This window comes from Acomys russatus, chromosome 8, assembly GCF_903995435.1.
Source record: "Acomys russatus chromosome 8, mAcoRus1.1, whole genome shotgun sequence".
In the NCBI taxonomy this organism is placed as follows: Eukaryota; Metazoa; Chordata; class Mammalia; order Rodentia; family Muridae; genus Acomys; species Acomys russatus.
Genome location: NC_067144.1, coordinates 1,510,751 through 1,530,127, shown reverse-complemented (window position 1 = coordinate 1,530,127; position 19,377 = coordinate 1,510,751). Strand labels below are relative to the sequence as shown.

The window sequence follows — 19,377 nt, the reverse complement described above, 5'->3', positions numbered from 1 at the left end:
AGTGACGGTTCACTTGCAAGACCCAGACCTGCATCATGGGGCTAACTCTTAAGGGAGGAGAAAGGGCATGTTTCCACCAAGAGGTAGAATCCCTCCTTCCCACTGGTATACATCGGCCATGTGTAAATCTGCCTCCTATCCTGATGGTTTTTTTTTTTTTTTTTCTTCTCACAGGGACTTACAAAACCTCAGTTGTCTGACTCCACATCACAATAGATTCTTCCTTTCTGCTACCTTCTCAAATAAGTAAGATTTTCCCTCGTGCTAGGCTTGTTATTCTTTCTCTTTTAACTCCTCAAAGAACACTCCTAAAATGTACTCGCCCACAGAGCTGCAAGCCCAAGGAGTTTCAGTAATATAGGCACCTCCGCTCCACAGACTAAATTGTCGACTATTGCTTTCTCAGTGCTAAGCAACCAAACCTCAAGAAGCCCACCCAGCCCAGAGTGTGAGCATCTTACTGGATTAAAGCTCGGTGACAGGCTGACAGATAAAAACTGCATCCTTCCAGGTCCAAAAGAATCAACCTTCTTTCCTCCAAAGGAAGACTCAACCGTTTAACCTTGTTAATGTAATTCGCATCGTATGTGTTCATATTTGCTTTTATATAATTGTTTACATGTCATTGTTTGTTAAGACAGCATAGAACAAAAGTCAGTCTCCCTGGGAGTTTTTTCCAAATATCAGAATAGCAAGATTTGTGGCCATTTAAATGTGTCACATTCATTTTCACTAAGTGATAAAAGTATTTTCATTTTTATTTCCTGACATACCTACCCTAAAAGTGTGCACACATGTGTGTATTAATTTCAGAGATATGGTAAAAAGCTCTGATTAGTATGTCTTTATGATCTAAGCCACTCTTAACTTCTTGAAACTCATTAAAATGTTATCGTTGGGACTTCTCAATATTATATAAAACTTTACAGTGCTAATCATTGTGGGGCCAAATGAGTAGCTCATTGGGTAAAAGTGTTTGTTAGCAAACCCCAGTGATCTGATTGTGATCCACAGCTACACAGTAAAAAGAAATGACTGGCTCCCATGAACTGTCCTCTGACCACGCATGCACAGTGACTCTCTCTCCCTCTCTCCCCCATCTCTCTCTCTCTCTCTGTTTCTCTGTTTCTGCCTCCCTGTCTGTCTGTCTGTCTCTGTCAGTCTGTCTGTCTGTCTGTCTCTCTCTCTGTGTCTGTCTGTCTGTCTGTCTGTCTGTCTCTCTCTCTCTCTCACACACACACATGCTCACACACAACACACACAAGTAAATGTAAAATGCTATTTGCTTATGTAAAGTAAGCTGATTTGGGATCAAATGATGAAAGTCTCATTAGATTAAAATTGGCAGCACAGAATACGAATGACTTCTTTCCAAAACAGGTTCTAATTTTTAAAAATTATTTCTATTTTATCTATGTAATACCCCTGCATCCCATAAAAATAACAGGACATAAAAATGTCTTATGTGCTGAGCATGTGGTACATGCCTTAATTCTGTTAATCCAAGGCAAGCCTGGTCTACGTAGAGTTCCCAGACAGCAAGGTCTACACAGTGAGATCCTCCCTCAACACAAACAGGCAAAAACGTTTTAAAGTGTGTAAAGGTGTCAGTGGGAGATGTCCTGCACAGGCACGCATCTGAGCACATACTCTCCAGTTAGTGGCCCTGTTTGGGGATTATGGAACTGTTTGCAGCTTTATTGCAGGAAGTACTTTATTGGGGTAGGCTTTGAGATTTTATAGTTTTGACCCACTGCCACTTGTGAGCAGTTGAGAGGTTGAAAAGTGGTGTTTTAGCTTTGTGCTCTGGACTCTGGCCACCATGCCTTCCCTGCTGATATGGGCGTATGATCTTCTGGAACTGTAAGCTAAAACCAACCCCTCCTTCTAAAAATTGCTTTTGTTCGTGGTATTTGTACAGCATTGGAAGAGTTGCTAGTACAGGAATTTGTACCAGGAGTTGTTTTGCTGTGAAGGACCTGGCCATATTGTTTTAGAGGAACATGCGAGACTTTGGAACTTGGGGCTAGAAAAGGCAGTGACTACATTCAGCAGAGCTTAGTGGGCCACTCACCTCCTAGATATAGTAAAACAGGCACAAGCTGGAAGACAACAGCGCTTGAGAACTGTGAACTCACAGTTCTGTGAACTCTGGCGGCTCAGCTCAGAAGGGCTCAGAGGGAACTGATACCAGAAATTGGGTTACAATCCATTTGTATGATATTTTTACACTAAAAATGTTTATTTTTAAAAATAAATACATATTTTTACAAATAAAAATAATGTTTATTTTAAATATAAAAATACACATTTCTACAAATGTTTTCTGTCATTTCCTAAGAGTTTACATGAATCTGAATTTTAAAGTAATGGACTAATTTCTTTATTGAAGGAAATTTCAGGTTTTTTTTTTCTTCTTTTGAATTTTTTTTCTTTTTTTGGTTTTTCGAGACAGGGTTTCTCTGTGTAGCCTTGGCTATCCTGGACTCGCTTTGTAGACCAGGCTAAAATTTTTTTAATTTAAATAATTTATTCAGATTACATCTCAGTTGTTATCCTCTCACTTGTATCTTCCCATTCCCTGGTCTCTCCCTCTTGAAGGAAATTTCAAGACAGTATATGGCTGAGTCTGTGAAATAGTTATTACTTATTACTCTTACGTGGTTTACAATGAAACATGGCACAGTTGTTAAGGAGACCAGTGACATTATGGAGAGTGAGTCCTCCTGTGTGCAGCCCCCTGTGTTGGAAAGATGCCTTGGGGTAAGACCAGAACTAAGACAAGTCTCCGCTGTAGACAGAGAATGCCTTATGAATTGTTTGCTCTTAGAAAGTATACAGTAACATTCAAAATTTAGATAAAGCTTACTCTGAGTGTAATAAAATGGCTCTGTTTTGAGTTTTATAATAATGTATTATATTTTTAAGATAAAATTTAACTTATAGTTATATATATAACTTATATATTATATATATATATATATATTTGTATATATAACTTACAGTTACAGCATTAACAAATAAAACCATTGCTGAAGTAAAATATAACAATTAAGAAGTAAAAACTAGCCAGGCGATTGTGGCACACACCTTTAGTCCCAGTACTCAGGCAGAGGGAGGGAGATCCTCGAGTTCCAGGCCAGCCTGGTCTACAGAGTGAGTTCCTTATCAGCCAGGACTACACAGAGAAATCCTACTTTGAATATTTATTTATTTATTTATTACGTATACAGTGTTTTGTCTGCATGTACAGCCGCACACCTGAAGAGGGCATCAGATTTCATTACAGATGGTTGTGAGCCACCATGTGGGCTGGGAGTTGAACTCAGGACCTTTGGAAGAGCAGGTGGTGCTCTTAACCACTGAGCCATCTCTCCAGCCCAAGAAATCCTATTTTGAAAAACCAAACCAAACCAAATAACAAGAACAAAATAATAAAAGAAAGAAAAATCATGTTCTTCCTTTTCAAACAAGGTTCTTATTTTATTTTTGTTTTTGAGGGTTCATATGTTCTGCAATTTAAACCAAAGAGTACAAAGGTAGTAATTTTAAAAGTCTGTGTCTGCTTAAAGCATATTAATGAGCATGTTAGGCTCATATCTTTAAAATAAAATTTTTTCTTTATGCTAAAAGTCATATTTAAAAGAACAAAGTTTTAATTAAGGATTGATGATACCATTAAAATATAATCTGATCAATAGTATAACTTAAAATTGACTAGTGAAACACAATTATAATTAAAAAAAATCTATCTTTGTATCTGGATATATGTATATATAATTATCTCTATATATTTATGTTTATAAAATGTTTGCACAATACTTTTTTGGTTTATTAAAAATGACCATATTAATTAAAACTATCACATTGGTCCACTTTGCTTTCAGTGTAACTAATGTTTTAAAATAAAACCTCAAGTGTTTTAGTTACATTTCTACTGTTGCGATAAAACACAATAACCAAGGACAAAGAGTTTATTTGGGCCAATAATTCCAGAAGATATAGCCCATAACTTTTTAGTTATTGTTCCACTGCTGAGAGGAGACACCCTAGTAAGACAGCATATACAAAGGGGCATTTAATTAGCTTGTTTACAGTTGCAGAGGACTAGGTTGTGGACACCATGGCAGGCAAGCAAGACTGTAGCAATAGCTGAGGACTTACATCTGCTCTATACACTGCAGACAGAGAAACTTAGAATGGGCACAACTTCTCCAACAAGGCCACACCCTGTGATCTTTCCCACACAATGCCACTAACTGGGGACCAAGTATTCGACATTGACCCAAACCCATAATGCCACAAGTGGTGATCAGACTAAAGGAGCCAGGAGGTTTCTTATAAGTCCCCTAGAGTAGTAACCCCAAAGAGTCTCGACTGAGTTTTAAAAAGAAATAGTTTTTGGTTACCAACATGACCTTCAACACCCAGCAGAAAGAATAGTTTAAAGATTTAATAATAATAATAATAATAATAATAATAATAATAATAATAATACAAAGCAAAGAGACAAAAATCTTGACTCTGAAAAGAGACAAAAATAATTCAGGTCTTAAAAAATAAAACAAAAAAACCAACCCATGTCATATATGCCCATTAAATCCTATGTGTGGCTATCACAACAGCTCCAGCTCGGATACAAATCTAAGCTCTGTCATGACCCACCAATGAGCAGCAGTGGAACTTAAATTCTACGTTCATCAGAACCCGGGGACTCCAGCCGAGTCGAGTCGATCCCTTGACTCAGTTTCCTCTGAGAGCTTTATTCCAAGATAGCTTAGGGTTCAATGCAGGCATAAAGAAGCAGTGATAAACATACGACTTCTCACCACTCTTATCAGCCGTGCTCACAAATGTCATAGCCAAGCGGGGGGGGGGGGGGGGGGGGGGGAGGGGAGCCTGTATGCACAATGTCCTTAAATGTCCTAAGCTGGGCAAAGGAAACATCTTGCCCCTGGCATTCCTTGGGCAAGTGGAGGGAGGCATTTCTCCCAGAAGAGTAAACAAAAATCCAAGGAAGAAGAGCTCCTACCAGAAGGCCAGGTAGGAACATCTGTATTATATCCAGGCTCCAAGCTGTACGTAATATAAATGTATTCAGATAGAATTTTCTAAACTTACCTGTAGTGATAATGTTCAATCATGCTTTGGTTTGCTACGTTACTTTTCTTTTGACACTGTTGGCACTGAATGGCTACATCTTTACTGTCGCTTCCTTTTTTTTTTTTAATTTATTTATTTAAATTATTATGTATACAGAGCTCTGCTTACATGTACACCTGCAGGCCAGAGGAGGGCATAAGATCACATTACAGATGGTTGTGAGTCACCATGTGGTTGCTGGGAATTGAACTCAGGACCTCTAGAAGAGCAAGCAGTGCTCTTAACCTCTGAGCCATCTCTCCAGCCCTCTTCCTTTAAAAAAAATTTTTTTAATTTAATTTATGTGTGCTGGTGTCAGATTTTGGACTTACAGACAGTTGTGAGCTGCCATGTGGGTGCTGAGAATTGAACCTGGGTCCTTTGGAAGAGCAGGGGGTGCTCTTAACCACTGAACCATCACTCCAGTCCCTGCTGTCTCTTCCTTTTAATGTATTCCACTATTAGATTTTTTTCCTTAAATTTGTTTTTTTCTATCTCACCAAATTATATTGAAAAAGATTTAATTAATTTTAAATTTATACTTATGATTGATTTTTCCTGCTTGTGTGTCTGTGTACCACATGCATTTATTGCCCACAGAGCCCAGAAGAAGGCAATGGATCCTGTGGAACTGAAATTGCAGATGGCTATTAGGGCTCAATATGGGTGCTGGCAACCAAACCTGGGTCCTCTGCAAGAGCAACAATTGTACTTAACCTGTAAGTCATCTCTCCAGCCCCACTTGCCACACACACACACACACACACACACACACACACACACACACACACACACGACATATACATATAAAATATTATTTGTTTGTTTTTGTTTTGTTTTTTGAGACAGGGCTTCTCTGTGTAGCCCTGCCTATCCTGGAATTTACTCTGTAGACCAGGCTGGACTTGAACTCAGTAATCTGCCTGCCTCTGCCTCCCAAGTGCTGGGATTAACGTTGTGTGCCACCGCCGCCCAAGGCCAGCCATACTCTTAATATATATACACCCATCAGCATTACTCTATGAAAAACCGCAGCCCTGAGAACAAACTACCAAGAGTGACTATCCTGAAGTGAGCACAGCCATGGCTTCCCTGGGTCTCTCCCTTCCTGGAGAGTTCGTTGACATATCCTCTCACTCTTACTGAAAGCTTGCGTTTCAGTCTTGTAAACCTTGTGCCACCTAGGATATGCAACTATTTCAAACTAAACTCTGTGATGCAAAGAGTCCAGCTAACTGTATAGAAAATACAAAGCCTCCATCCAGTCAGCAGATATGGGAGGGAGTTCTGTGATCTTAGGCAGGTCTGTGCCTCAGCCTGGAATTGGGTATAGAAGAGTGATTGACCATAATTGTGCTCCCTAAAAAGATTTTTGGGGGGCTGGAGAGATGGCTTGGCCGTTAAGAGCACTGTCTGCTCTTCCAGAGGTTCTGAGTTCAATTCCCAGCAAGCACATGGTGCTTCACAACCATCTATACCCTCTAATCCCCTCTTCTGGCATTCAGGTATACATGTAGATAGAGCACACTCATATACATAAAAATAAAATTTAAAAAAATAAAAGATTTTTGGGATCACAGCTTTCAGGAGGGAACCACCACAGGAGATTACAAACTAGAGAAATATATCAATAGTAACATATAAAAGAAATCATAGGGACAGAAAGGCAAGAAACCATCCCCCACTTGGTCTTTATACAACAACTGAGTATGCTCAAGGAAAGCCCAACCATATGAATATTGTGGATCATGAATAAGGAGCCACGGGGCTCTTGGCCAGTGTTTTCGTTTGTTTGTTTGTTTTCTAGCTCACTAGTTCATTCTTATTTTGGGGAGTGCTTCCAGCTTTTCAATAGAGTCTATATATATTTCTAACCACGTACCCACAGTTCAGTTCTTTGTAGTGGGACCCAAGAGCCTAATGTACTTCAGCAGGTGTTTCTGGAACACTCCTACAGGACTCAAATCTATATAGAGTTTGAACAGAAACACTCAGGGAAGATCAGTATTCTAAGAGGAAGTGGCAAGCTAGCATTGCATTAGGGCTATGGATGTATGAATTAATAGCAAACCTGCATATTCCTAGAAAGGAAAAAAAAAAAACATTTGAAGAAGAACTAAACTTAGTTGTTGTTGTTGGTTTTTTTTTTTTTTTTTTTTTATGTAGCCTAGGATAGCCTTGAACTCATTGGTGCTGACATTAATTCTTGATCCTGCTAGAGTTAGAAATACATCCTTGTAGTAAGTTTCCAATATGAGGTGCACTTAGCTCTTTAAAGTGTTGCAGATAAGCAGGAAGTGCTAGACCCCTTTCTTCCCTCGGTGGCTTGTGGTGCCTGCTTGTCTCAACTCTTCAGGTCAGAATTGCTGCAGGCTGTGTGACTGCACTCACATCAGAAATGAAGGCACATTCAAGCTCAGGAGGAGTCATTACATAAGGCATTGCATCCTGGACCAGTAGGATTGGGAATTTGGTTAAGCTGCTATATAAAAGACAGTGAAAATTATAATTCCTTAAGGTATCAGTCTATGGTAAAAGGACAGCAGGAATTCTTTACAACTAAGGACTTTAAAACCACAAGCTGACATTGTTTTGTCAGGTGTGGTAGTGCACCCAGAAGGCAGGTACAAGAAGCCCTCTGTGAGTTTGAGGCCAGCCTAGTCTACATAGTGAATTCTAGGACAGCCAGGACTACGTAGAGACAGACTCTATGTCAAAAAACAAATAAAAAACAAAAACAAAAACAAAAAACCCAAAACAAACAAAAAACCCAAACCCAAAGCAAACCAGAAAAACCCACTGTCTTGTGACAAGTTAGTGTGCTAGTCATTTTGCCCTTTTTTCCTGTGCTGGAGCCTCTTGTCGCAGGATGGTGTATTTAACACTGCTTCATTTGTGGTAGTGTCTTTGATTCATTACAGTGTGAGGATCCTGTTTCCCACTTTGCAGACTCGGGTCACCACTCTTGGCTCTAAGCTCCTCTTCTGTGCATATTTGTGAATACAACTTTCTGAGATCCTTTGTCAACCCCAACACCTTTTCAATAATGTAAATTAGTTATTATTTTTTTTTTACTATATATCTTTACAGACTCTGCTTCTGTTAGTCCAGTTTCTACTCCAGTCCCATGCCAGCCAGCACATTTTCAACAATAAAATATTTAGTATTTTTCTGACAAAAGACATCTTCCTTATAGACTCTTTTGTTAATTCAGTTTCCACTCAATTACCAGATCTCCCTCCTGCTGCTTTGAAGTAGTCCCAAAGCACTAAGACTCAACTATATTCAAGTGCTTTAAAACATCTAAGAAAAAATGGCTTCTTCGAAATTAAAGTGATCCCTGAACCAGCGTCTAGACACTTAAGAATATAAGCTCTATGGCTTTTCTTCAGATCTATAGTATATGAGAATCCACTTTACAACAAATTCAACTAGAGTTCTTGGATTCTTTTTAAGAATTGATAATCCTTGCTCTTGATAGTTGTGAATTCTTCCTCATTAGAGGCTTACTAAGGTTTTATTACTAATTAACAATGATTATTAAATTCTAGTTTATTTGAGGTTTTTATTTTATGGTCCAGTGTTGCTCCATAAAACACAATTTGAAATATAACGTCTTGATCTTGGTTACTGCTCTAAGCCTTTGCCCAGCAAGGCGAGCTGGTGACCCTTTGAACACCTTCCAGGCTCCCGAGGGGCCATGAGGAACAGCTTAGAGCAGCAGCGCCCTCAGGCGTCCAAACATGAAGAAAATCCGCCCTAAGGACCCAGAGCCACGGCTTCCGCAAGGGGCGGGGCTCGGTGTGCGTGCGTGCGTGCGTGCGTGCGTGCGTGCGTGTGTGTGTGTGTGTGTGTGTGTGTGTGTGTGTGTGTGTGTGTGTGTGTGTGTGTGTGTGTGTGTGTGTGCGCGCGCGCGCGTGCATTCCCGGAGGGGCGGGGCTCGCTGTACGTGGGCGTTCCCAGAGGGGCGGGACTCGCGGCGGGGGCCGTTCCCGGAAGGGGGCGGGGCTCGCTGGGGCAGCTTCCTCAAGGGGCGGGGCTCGCTGTGTGTGTGTGTGTGTGTGTGTGTGTGTGTGTGTGTGTGTGTGTGTGTGTGTGTGTGCGTGCGTTTCCCTGAGGGGCGGGGTTCGCGGTGGGGGCGTTCCCGGAAAGGGCGGGGCTCGCTGGGGCAGCTTCCTCAAGGGGCGGGGCTCGCTAGGGGGCATTCCCGTAGGGGCGGGGCTCGCTGGGGGAGGGGGCGGTGGCTTCCGGACGTAAAGGCTTCCGGAAGGGGCGGTGAGTGAGTGGGGAGGACTGTGTGTGTAGGACATGTCTGGAGGCGGCCGTCCAGGCGCGTCCAAGGTACGCTGTGCCGTTGCTATGGGAGTGGAGGGCGGGCGCGCGGCTCCGTGGGCTTCTCGCGGCTGGCCCTGGCCGCGGGGAGGGAGACCGTGCGCCCAGTGTGAGGGCACGGACGGGCGCATGGCGGCGGGTCTCCGGCGGGATGTCCTGCCCTGTCCTCCGAGCCGGTGGGTGGCAGACAGCAAGGGCGGCGTTGATTTGGAGTGGGCGTGTCAGCTGGCGTCGGGCAGTTCGTTTCCCTCCGTTTTATTCTCTTGTTAACGCACCAAGACAGTGGGTATTGGGGTATCTCTTCTGATTTTTACCCGGTATCCTTCGCTACACTTGGCTTTCCCGCCCAAACTTTCGTGAGGAGTTGCTTCTCGTGTGTCTTCAGCGGCCTCTATACTGCAGGCACGGAGTGTAGAAACTTTTGTTACATGGGTAACGTTTAAGCGAAAGTACCTTCTCTCTTCATTTCTCCGTCATTTGTGGTGTTCTTGGATCATATTTTGCCTTTTAAAAGTTCCTCACTTACAGATGTTTGTTTCAGAATGCTCAAAAGTTAAAACAGCATCCCCTGGCTTGCTCTTCATTTTACTGAAAAAAAAAAAAAAAAAACTTGCTGAGAAAAATATCCCGTATAAATGCCTCAACACCTTACACTGCTGTTCTTTCTTATTTCTCAAATATCCCTGATAGACCACACTGTGAACTTTGAAGCTGATGAGGGAGCAAAAGCGCATATGACTTATGACTGAAAGACTAATTCAATTTCAGAAATGCTAAACTGTGAAAAAAAAAATCAAGGAATTAAAACACTGTTAAATCTGACATAAGTGACGTAGTTACTGCAGCCATTGATGCCCTTGCCACCAGTGTTCATTTGAGCATGCCTAAAGTCTGCTTCTCTCTCAAAGCTCGTTTACTTTTCCTTACCGCTCTGCTCCAAAATTTGACTTTGTGCTTTTTCTCGGCACTATGAGTCTGGAGAGATGGCTCAGAGGTTAGGAGCACTGACTGTTCTTCCAGAGATCGTGAGTTCAATTCCTATCAACAACCACCATCTATTTATTTTTGGTGGAGGGAGCAGACTCATGGCTGGTTTGGAACCTACTATGTAGATGAGGCTGCAATTATCTTACCTCTGCCTCCCCATTGTTGGGATTACAAATGTGAGCTACCACATCAAGCTTCATTTAATTTTCTTTTGTTAATACTTTGAAGAAGTTACTATTTGTCTCATTTTATGGAAGATGAAAGTGACTCCTAGCAGGAGCTTTAGGGGTTTGCGCATGTGTACAGCAGTTAGTAAAGAAGCAAGGATTTTATACTCACGTTGTCTCGTAGATCTTGCTTTGTGTTCATGCTCTCTTTCACACTTTCCATAATATGGTTTAATTCTTAAACTTATAGCCTTCTTTGTTATTTATCCTCTGTTAAGTTAGACTTCTTGTTACTGTATGGTTTCGAGTCTTGGTATTTGCTCGTATTCTTGATTTGGAATAATGTCATTTTTTTCTTCCTTTCTTTTCTTTTTCTACTACTGCTTATTGAAGGTAACCAAGCCTACCTTCCCCCTAATTATCCCAGTTAGGGGCTTCCTTTTGTATTCCTGTGGAATTTTGTGCGCTTCATGACTTGTATTAGGGTTTATTTGTGTCTCTGCTTTTATTTCCCTAATATAAACATTGTAAGATTAGGAATGATATCTCCAATTTATGCTTCTTAAAGCAGCCACCATGACCAGTAAATATCTGATGAGCTTGTGAGTATTCTAGGTGTGAGGAGACGTGGAAAAATACCCTCATCAGACATCTTGAATATCAGCTGCAGCCCTTCAACTTCCTGGTCATAGAGATTTGGACAAGACATTGCCAACCTAAATAGTAGCTGGAGAGATACTCCCAAAGACTAATGGTACTCATTTGAGATGTGCAGTAAGATATGAGCACATTCAGAGATATTGAGGCGATGGGAGAGTTTTAAAGATTATAAGAGAGAAGTAAGGAAAGTTGCATTTTTCTGATGACACCTTCTGGCTATTGCTGGGATAAAACACCATGACCAAAGCAACTTTGGGAGGAAAGGGCTTATTTGGCTTATACTTCCACATTACAGTTCATTGTCAAAGGACATCAAGACAGGAGCTCCAACAGGAACCTGGAGACAGGAGCTGATGCAGAGGCCATGGAGGAGTGCTGCGTAATGACGTGCTCCTCATGGCTTGCTTGCTTAGCCTGCTTTCTTGTAGAACACAGAACCACCAGCCTAGGAGTGGCACCGTGCACAATAGGCTAGACCATCCTTTATTAATCACTAACTAAGAAAATGCCCAACAGGCCAGCCTACAGACTGATCTTTTTGAGGCATTAAAAAAAAAGAAAAAAAAAAAAAACAACCTTTTTATTGATTCTTTGTGAGTTTCATATCATGAGTTCCACTCATCTTCCTGTTCCTCATATTCGCCCTTGCAGCTGCCCTCCCTCCCTCCAAATAAAGAACACACAAACAAGATAAAACAAAGCACAGAAAAAAATCTCATCCTGTAAGCTGTAGTGTGTCATGTTGTGTTGCACATCTCCAGTTTCTGTGTCACCATCAATACTGGGTCCTCACTAGGACTTCTCCTGGTTAACTCATTGTTGTCCCTGTGTCATGGAGATCCTGCAGTTGTGGATTGCAGGGATGGCCCTTTTATGTGCCCCAACAGTTCACAGATGGTGTAGATTTTGGGGTGGGACAACTCAGACCACTGTAACTGGGCCTCGGTGGCAGCTGAGCTGTTTAGCCCTCTGGCTCTCCTCTATCTGCACCACCAGGGTGAGGTCTCCAGTTCTGCTCGAGCTAGGCCACCCAGTGTTTCAAGTGTCAGGAGTCAGGCTCAACTCTTCTGGGGCTGGCTCACCCACACCCATGGGAGGCATTTTTTTTCTTTTCTTTCTTTTTAAAAAAGATTTATTTTATGCAAATGAGTGCTCTATCTATATGTACACCTGCAGGCCAGAAGAGGGCATTAGAGGATATAGATGCTGTGAGCCACCATGTGGTTGCTGGGAATTGAGCTCTGGAAGAGCAGATAGTGCTCTTAACTGCTGAGCCATCTCTCCAGCCCTTAAAGAATGGATCTTTCTTTCTTTCTTTCTTTCTTTAAAAGATTTATTTATATGTATATGAGTGCCTTATCTGCATGTACACCTGCATGCCAGAAGAGGGTATCAGGTCCCAGTATAGATGGTTGTGAGCCCCTGTGTGGTTGCTGGGGATTGAACTCAGGACCTCTAGAGGAGGAGTCAGTGCTCTTAACCGCTGAGCCATCTCCATCCTGGGAGGCATTTTCTCAATGGAGGTTCCTTCCTCTCTGATATCTCTAGCTTGTGTCAGGATTTTCAGGAAGGCAGAGAAGGAGCTGTCAGAGAGTAAGAAGCGTTCACTGTTCTAGAAGGATTGAGTTCTATTCAGAACACAGTTTAGACAACGGGACTATAGAGAAGAAGGAAAGAGGAATGTTTAGATGTTTCATGGACCTTTACAAAGGCCAGTAATTCCTCCCTTAAGGAAGATGCGACAGGGCATTAGGCTAACATGGAGATATGTAAAGAGATGTTAATATGGAACTCTGTTGTGTGTTTTAGTGTAGAAGGCTAGGAAATGAGTAAGAGTGCTCACCCAACTGACCAAACACCTAACATTTTAAAATACGGAACGAACTACACTTACCTGTAATCTTTATCATTTTATAGCAGCCCCATGGGCTGGTGGTTGGTTCAGTTGGCTGGAGTGTCAGTGCTTAAAAGGTAGTGCTGAAATAGCTGGTCCTGAAGTGCAGAATGACACAGGGGATAATCTCAGTTGGGAGAGGCATATTGACGGATAAGGCCAGTGCAAACATCCCACTGGATTCCCAGATACATATAGCCCATCTGAACTCACTGGTCATGCTTGTATGCGGGAAGAGCTCATGCTAATTATTGACAGGCATTTTTAAAAAAGTGAAACAAGAGAAAATTAGAATCTGTATTTGTAGAGTTAGAGATTCACTGGGAGAAGTTCTGACACATTGTACTAGCTCTCAGACGAGGGAAGCACACATAGCATTTCTAAGCTTGAATTTCATTGTAAAATCTAACCAGTACCTGTTTTTCAGGGTTGGCACCTGGAATGATGTATGATGCATATATGCACTCAGTACATGTCAATAAGAATGAACCTGTTACCAATATACAATTGTAATTATGGTTATTTGTGTGAGGATGACATCCATCCTTTGCTTAGCTTCTACATTTTCCTTGAATTGCTGTCCTTCATGTTGACAACAAGGACTAGAGAGGTAGGTACTCAGTGATGGCAGAAGATTTTTAAGGGTTACTTTGATAAGAGGGCTTTATTGCTCAGTTAGGTTTTGGACATCTTGTTGGATAATTTGCTCACTATGACTCTGCCTCTGGATATCAACACTTAGTATTGAAATCTTTGTCTAGACGTTGTATCCTTAAAATGGAAGATAAACAGTTAACTTATTGAAGACTGTATAACAAATAATTCACATAGAATGCCTCACTTAAAAGGGAAAGTATATTTCCCTTTTCGTCAAAGTAATGTATGTTCATAGACGAGGCATTTCTTAAAATAGTATGAAAAGGTTCATCATGAAAACATTAACCAGTTTCCATATTAATTTTCTTTACATATTTTTGAGGCAGTCATAGGTTGATATAATTGTGAGAAATAAAGATCTCAGACATATTTACCCAGTTTTCCTCAATGATAATATTTTGCGAAACTATGCTACAACCAAGACATCAATACATTGACACTAGTACATTCTAAGTATATTACTCAAATTTCCAATTCTTTTCTCTTTCCTTATCCCAGTGTGTGTGTGTGTGTGTGTGTGTGTGTGTGTGTGTGTGTGTGCATTTAGTTGTGTCTTAGCTATTGCAGGCTAGGTAGGCTTACAAATAACAGATTTTGTTTTTTGTTTTTCAGACAGGGGTTTCTCTTTGTGGCCTTGGCTGTCCTAGACTTGCTTTGTAGACCTGGCTGGCCTGAATACACAGAGATCCTCCTGTCCGCACCCCCCTGAGTACTGGGATTAAAGACATGCGCCACAGCACCCAGTGCTTGGTAAAAATGTCATTTTCACAATGTTAATTCTACCATGAAAATGGGATGTCTTTTCATTGTATTGTCTTTGTTAGAGAGGGCTTCTTCTGTCTTCTTCATAGGTTCAGTTTTAATTGTAGAGGTCTTTTACCTCCTTGGTTAGGTTTATTCCTAGGTGTTTTATTTTCTTTGAGTCTGTTGTGAATGTCCATTATCTCTCTCTTGTTGGGATACATAGAAACTATTGATTTCACAGGTTGATTTTGTATTCTGTCATTTTGCTGAATTTATTTTCATTTCTACATGCTTTCTGGTAGAATTCTTTTGACCTCTGAAATATAGTATGCCATCTGCTGACAGGGACAGTTTGACTTCTTTACCTACTTGTATCTCTTTAGTTTCCTTCTCTTCCTTAAGCTCCAACTAGTTCTCTGAGATAGTGATGTACTTCAGTGAGACTGCCTTAATTTTTTCTCCCTTTAGGATAATGGTTTTCTCAGATAGCTTTTATTATGTTGAATTGTATTCCCTTAGTCCTATTCTCTCTAGGACTTTTATTATATTGGAGATTGTTAAAGGATTTTTCTGAATCCATTGAGATGCTATGTAATTTTGGCCGTAAGTACATTTTTGTGATTTATTACATATTGCATATGTTGAATGAGTTCTGCATCTCAGGCATAAAGCCAATTTGGTCATGGTGGTTAATAAATGTATTGGCCTATAGTTTTTTAAATTAAAAATCAATATATTGTCTCTTTTTTTGGTTTTGGTATTAGAGTGATACTGACATCATAGAAATGCTTTGGGAATAAAATAGTTTAAAAGGCTATTGGCTATTGGCTATAGGTCTTCTTTGAAAGTCTGGTATTGAGAATTGCTGTGAATCTCTCTCTCTGGTCCTGGACTTTTCTTAGCACGAAGGCTTTTGAACTATCGTTTCAGTCTTTTTGTTTGTATCTGTCAGCTTAGGTTGTTAATTTAGTTTTGTTGGTTTGGCTGAATCTAGAAATCCATCCTTTTTTTTTTTTTTTAAAGGTTTTTCAGCTCAATGGAACACAAGTATTCCCTTTTAATATTATGAATTTTGTTGGTATTTGTTGTAATGTTTCCTTGCTTACTTTGGGTCTGTCATTTTAATTATTTATTAATTTATTTTGGTTAGTTGGGCTGTTTCTGTCATTCTTGTTTGTCTTTGCGAAGAACTAGCTTTTATATCCATTGATCTATGTTTCTATTTCACTGATTTCTGTTTTTATGTTTATTATTCCTTACTCTTGACTGGGATTGGTTTCTTCTGTGCTCTTTTTTTCCCAAAATTTTTGAGTTGCATCATTTATTTGTGTTCTTTCTGATTTTTAATGTATGCACTTAAAAGCTATAAATTTTCATCATAGGACTGCTTTCAGTATGTGCCTTAGGTTTTGCTATGTTGTCTCATTTTCATTAAGTTCTAGGCAATATTGTATTTCTTTCTTTTTTTTTTATTATTCAGTAATGAGTTGTTGAATCTTCATGAGTTTGTGTATTTGCTGTTTTAAGTTGGATTGTGGTCAGAGAGGAGGATACAGGGGTGATTTTACTCTTTGAATTTGTTAAGATTTGTTTTATGTTCCAGCATGTGGCTTGTTTTAGAAAAGCTTTTGTGTGCTGCTAAGTAGAATGTGTGTTCTTTGGTGCTTGAGTGGAATATTCTGTAGATATCTGTTAGGTCCGTTTGATGTATGAGGCCAATACTGATGTTTCTGTTTATTTTTTGCTCAGGTGATTTGTCATTCAGACAGAGTGGTTTATTGAATCCACTTTTAATGGGTTGATGTTAATGTATGTCTTTAAATCCAGGACTAGAATTTTTAAAAAATGAAATTCAGCACCCCAGAGTTTGGTGAACACATGCTTAGGATAGTTATGTGCTCTTGGTTAACTGTTCTCTTGACAGAAAGGAGTATCTGTCTTTATCTCTTCAGATTCATTTCAGTTGAGGCCTATCTTGTTAGATATGAGTCTGACCACACCTGCTTTCCTGCTGGTCCCATTTGATTGGAGTGCTTTCACTCAGCCTTCCACTTTAAGGCAATGCCTGTCTTTAACACTGAAATCTGTTTCTTGTAGACAATAGATGATGGCGGATTTTGCTTCTTGATTCATTCAATGAGCCTATGCTGTTTGTTCAGAGAATTGAGGCCATTGATATTTAAAGTTTTTTATTGAAATGTGTATGCTATTTTCTGGTAGATTTTTGGTGGTAGTCTTTCTAGTCTCAGTGGTGTTTGTGTTTTAATAATTATGGCTTCCCGATTTTTTCCACAGTCTCTCTGTTATGCTCATTTCTTTCTTCATTCAGAAATAATGCCTGTTGCATTTTTTAAGGTTTGGTTTGCTGGATGTAAGTTTTTCTGACAGTTTATGTTGTACAAAGTTTTTTTTTTTTTTTTTTCTTTCAATTATAGGAGATATTTTGCTTGGTATATATTAGTCTAGGGTGGCTGTCACTGTCTTTTACAACTTCTGGTTTTCAAAGTTTCCTTTGAGAAATCCACAGTTATTCTGATGAGTCCTCCTTTATGTGTGACTTGTATTTTTCCACTGGCAGCTTTCACTATTCTTTTTTTTTTTTGTTCCTTATACTCAAGAGTTTTAACTATGATATTTTCTTTACTGGACTCATCTATTTCATATTCTGTGTCTTCCTTTGTCTGTATGTTTCCTCTTAGTTTGAACTATATCTTGTTGAAGATCTGGTCTACTGCATTGACCTGGGATTCTTTGTCCTTATCTCTTACGATTATTTGAAAGCTTCATCTTTTCATGGGATGCCAAATTTCTTGTATATTCCTTTCCTGTGATTTAAAATAATTTTCATACCAAGAAGAGACTTGATACCCTATGAGCATATACAGGGAGAGGAGGTCCCCCTCAGTCACAGTCATAGGGGAAGGGAGTAAGGGAAAAGGGGAGGGAGGGAGGAATGGGAGGATACAAGGGATAGGATAACAATTGAGATATAATATGAATTAATTAATAAAATACATTAAAAAAGAATTAAAAGGAAAAGTAAAAAAATAATTTTCGTATTCCTTGCTCTTTTTGGTCTAGATTTTCTACTTTGTCTTTCAGTCACAATAGTCTACCTTTCATTTGATTCATTTCTATTTGTAAGGTTCTCCTTTGAGTTTTCTAGTTGGGTAATTATTGGGTTTTTCAATTCCATCTTCATTTCAGATTGAGTGCCCTTCAGGTTTCTGTGTCTTTATTGAATCCAGTTTTCACATTCTGGGTTATCTTCATCATATTCATCATCGTTTTTTTTTTTTTTTTTTTCGAGACAGGGTTTCTCTGTGTAGCCTTGGCCATCCTGGACTCACTTTGTAGACCAGGCTGGCCTTGAACTCACAGCGATCCGCCTGACTCTGCCTCCCGAGTGCTGGGATTAAAGGCGTGCGCCACCACGCCCGGCTTCATTACCGTTTTGATTGTGTTTTCTTGGGCATCACTTAGGAGGTTATTCTTTCTCTTTATTTAATTGATCTTTTTTTGTGTGTTTTTTTTAAAAAAAAAAAACTTCTTGAATCCTTTGATGAAGTTTATGATTGTTCTTTTAAATTCTGTGTGCTGTGGTCCATTTAGATAATTCTCATTTACAAAAATTTCTATAGGACTGTTTGATTTTTATAGATAAGATAGTGGTTTGATCTTTCATACTGTTTATATTTTTCAGATGAGATCTGGGCCTGTAGATTTCTTTTGTTAGTTCAAAGTCTGATATGAATAGCAGGTTGAGGCAGGAGAGGCCATGTGGGAGTGGGTTGGGCCTGCATGTTGGAAATGTCTTGAGTGAAATGAAGTCAGGTGTATGGAGCAGACGTGCTGGTGTTCAGGATGTGGATTAAGGTCCAGACCTGAAGTGTGGAGGTAGATCTTGCTGTCTGGAGAGGGTGGATGTGTTGTGGGAGTAGCCTGTGTGCTAGGGGCAGGTAAGGGTGATTCTGATGGAAGCCTAGGAGTTGATTGAGGTGCACGCAAAGAGGGGTTGACTAGGTGTCACCACTAGATGTTCTTGACCTGCTGTGCTGCTGAAAGTGTGTGGAGGAGGGTGTGGTAGACTTATAGTGCTAGGCCTGGAGGAGGATGTTTCAGCTAAGTTTTTTCCAAGGAATAGAAACACTGGATCATTACTACTCCCTGGGTTAATGCCATTCTCTCAGTAATCTTTTAATTAAAATTTCCCTTGACAATTTTATACATGTGTTGGGCTTTATCTTAAAAGGAGCCATAACAACCTCTTTTCTTTTCCTTTTGGTAATAAATTTTGCTTGCTTGGTTGATGAGAATGAAGGGGTGGAAGTTGACGCTCTTCTGATAGAGAAGGGAAGGTCCGAGAGGGATAGTGTTAGGTCTTCAACACGCTGAAGGAAAGACCCCAGACTCAAATAATATGCAAGCAGAAAGAGTGTTTATTCTCCAGAAATCCAGCATGCTGGGGCCACCACTTAGACAAAATGGTGACCCTGAGGTAAGCTTGCAGGCTCTTTTTAAAGACATTCTGGGGAATTCCAAGGGGAGGGGGAATTAGGCAATCTTTAACGTGGTGGGAGCATTCAAACTGAAAAAATGTGCGCAAACTTAGTCAGGGTCATAAGTTAATCATAAGACAAGAACTTTCTAGACGGGCAGTAAATCATCCTTAAGCAATTGACCAGCAGTAAACCAACTTTAAGCAATCTGATCTTCCTCTGACCAGGTGCTAGGCCATCTCTGATTGGCTGGCCATTTTGCAGGATTTTCAGTGACTGCTGAGCTCATTTCTGA

At 40.2% G+C, this 19,377-nt stretch overlaps 1 protein-coding gene across 1 annotated transcript in view; it reads left to right on the top strand.

Moving 5' to 3' along the window:
• Positions 1-9,396: 9,396 nt before the first annotated feature.
• Spidr (scaffold protein involved in DNA repair) overlaps positions 9,397-19,377 on the top strand; it is a 333,822-nt gene continuing 323,841 nt past the window's right edge. Inside the window, exon 1 of the mRNA XM_051150592.1 lies at positions 9,397-9,483. Within this exon, the coding sequence (XP_051006549.1) occupies positions 9,451-9,483 (33 nt within the window). The 5' untranslated portion in view covers positions 9,397-9,450. The remainder of the gene's footprint in view (positions 9,484-19,377) is intronic.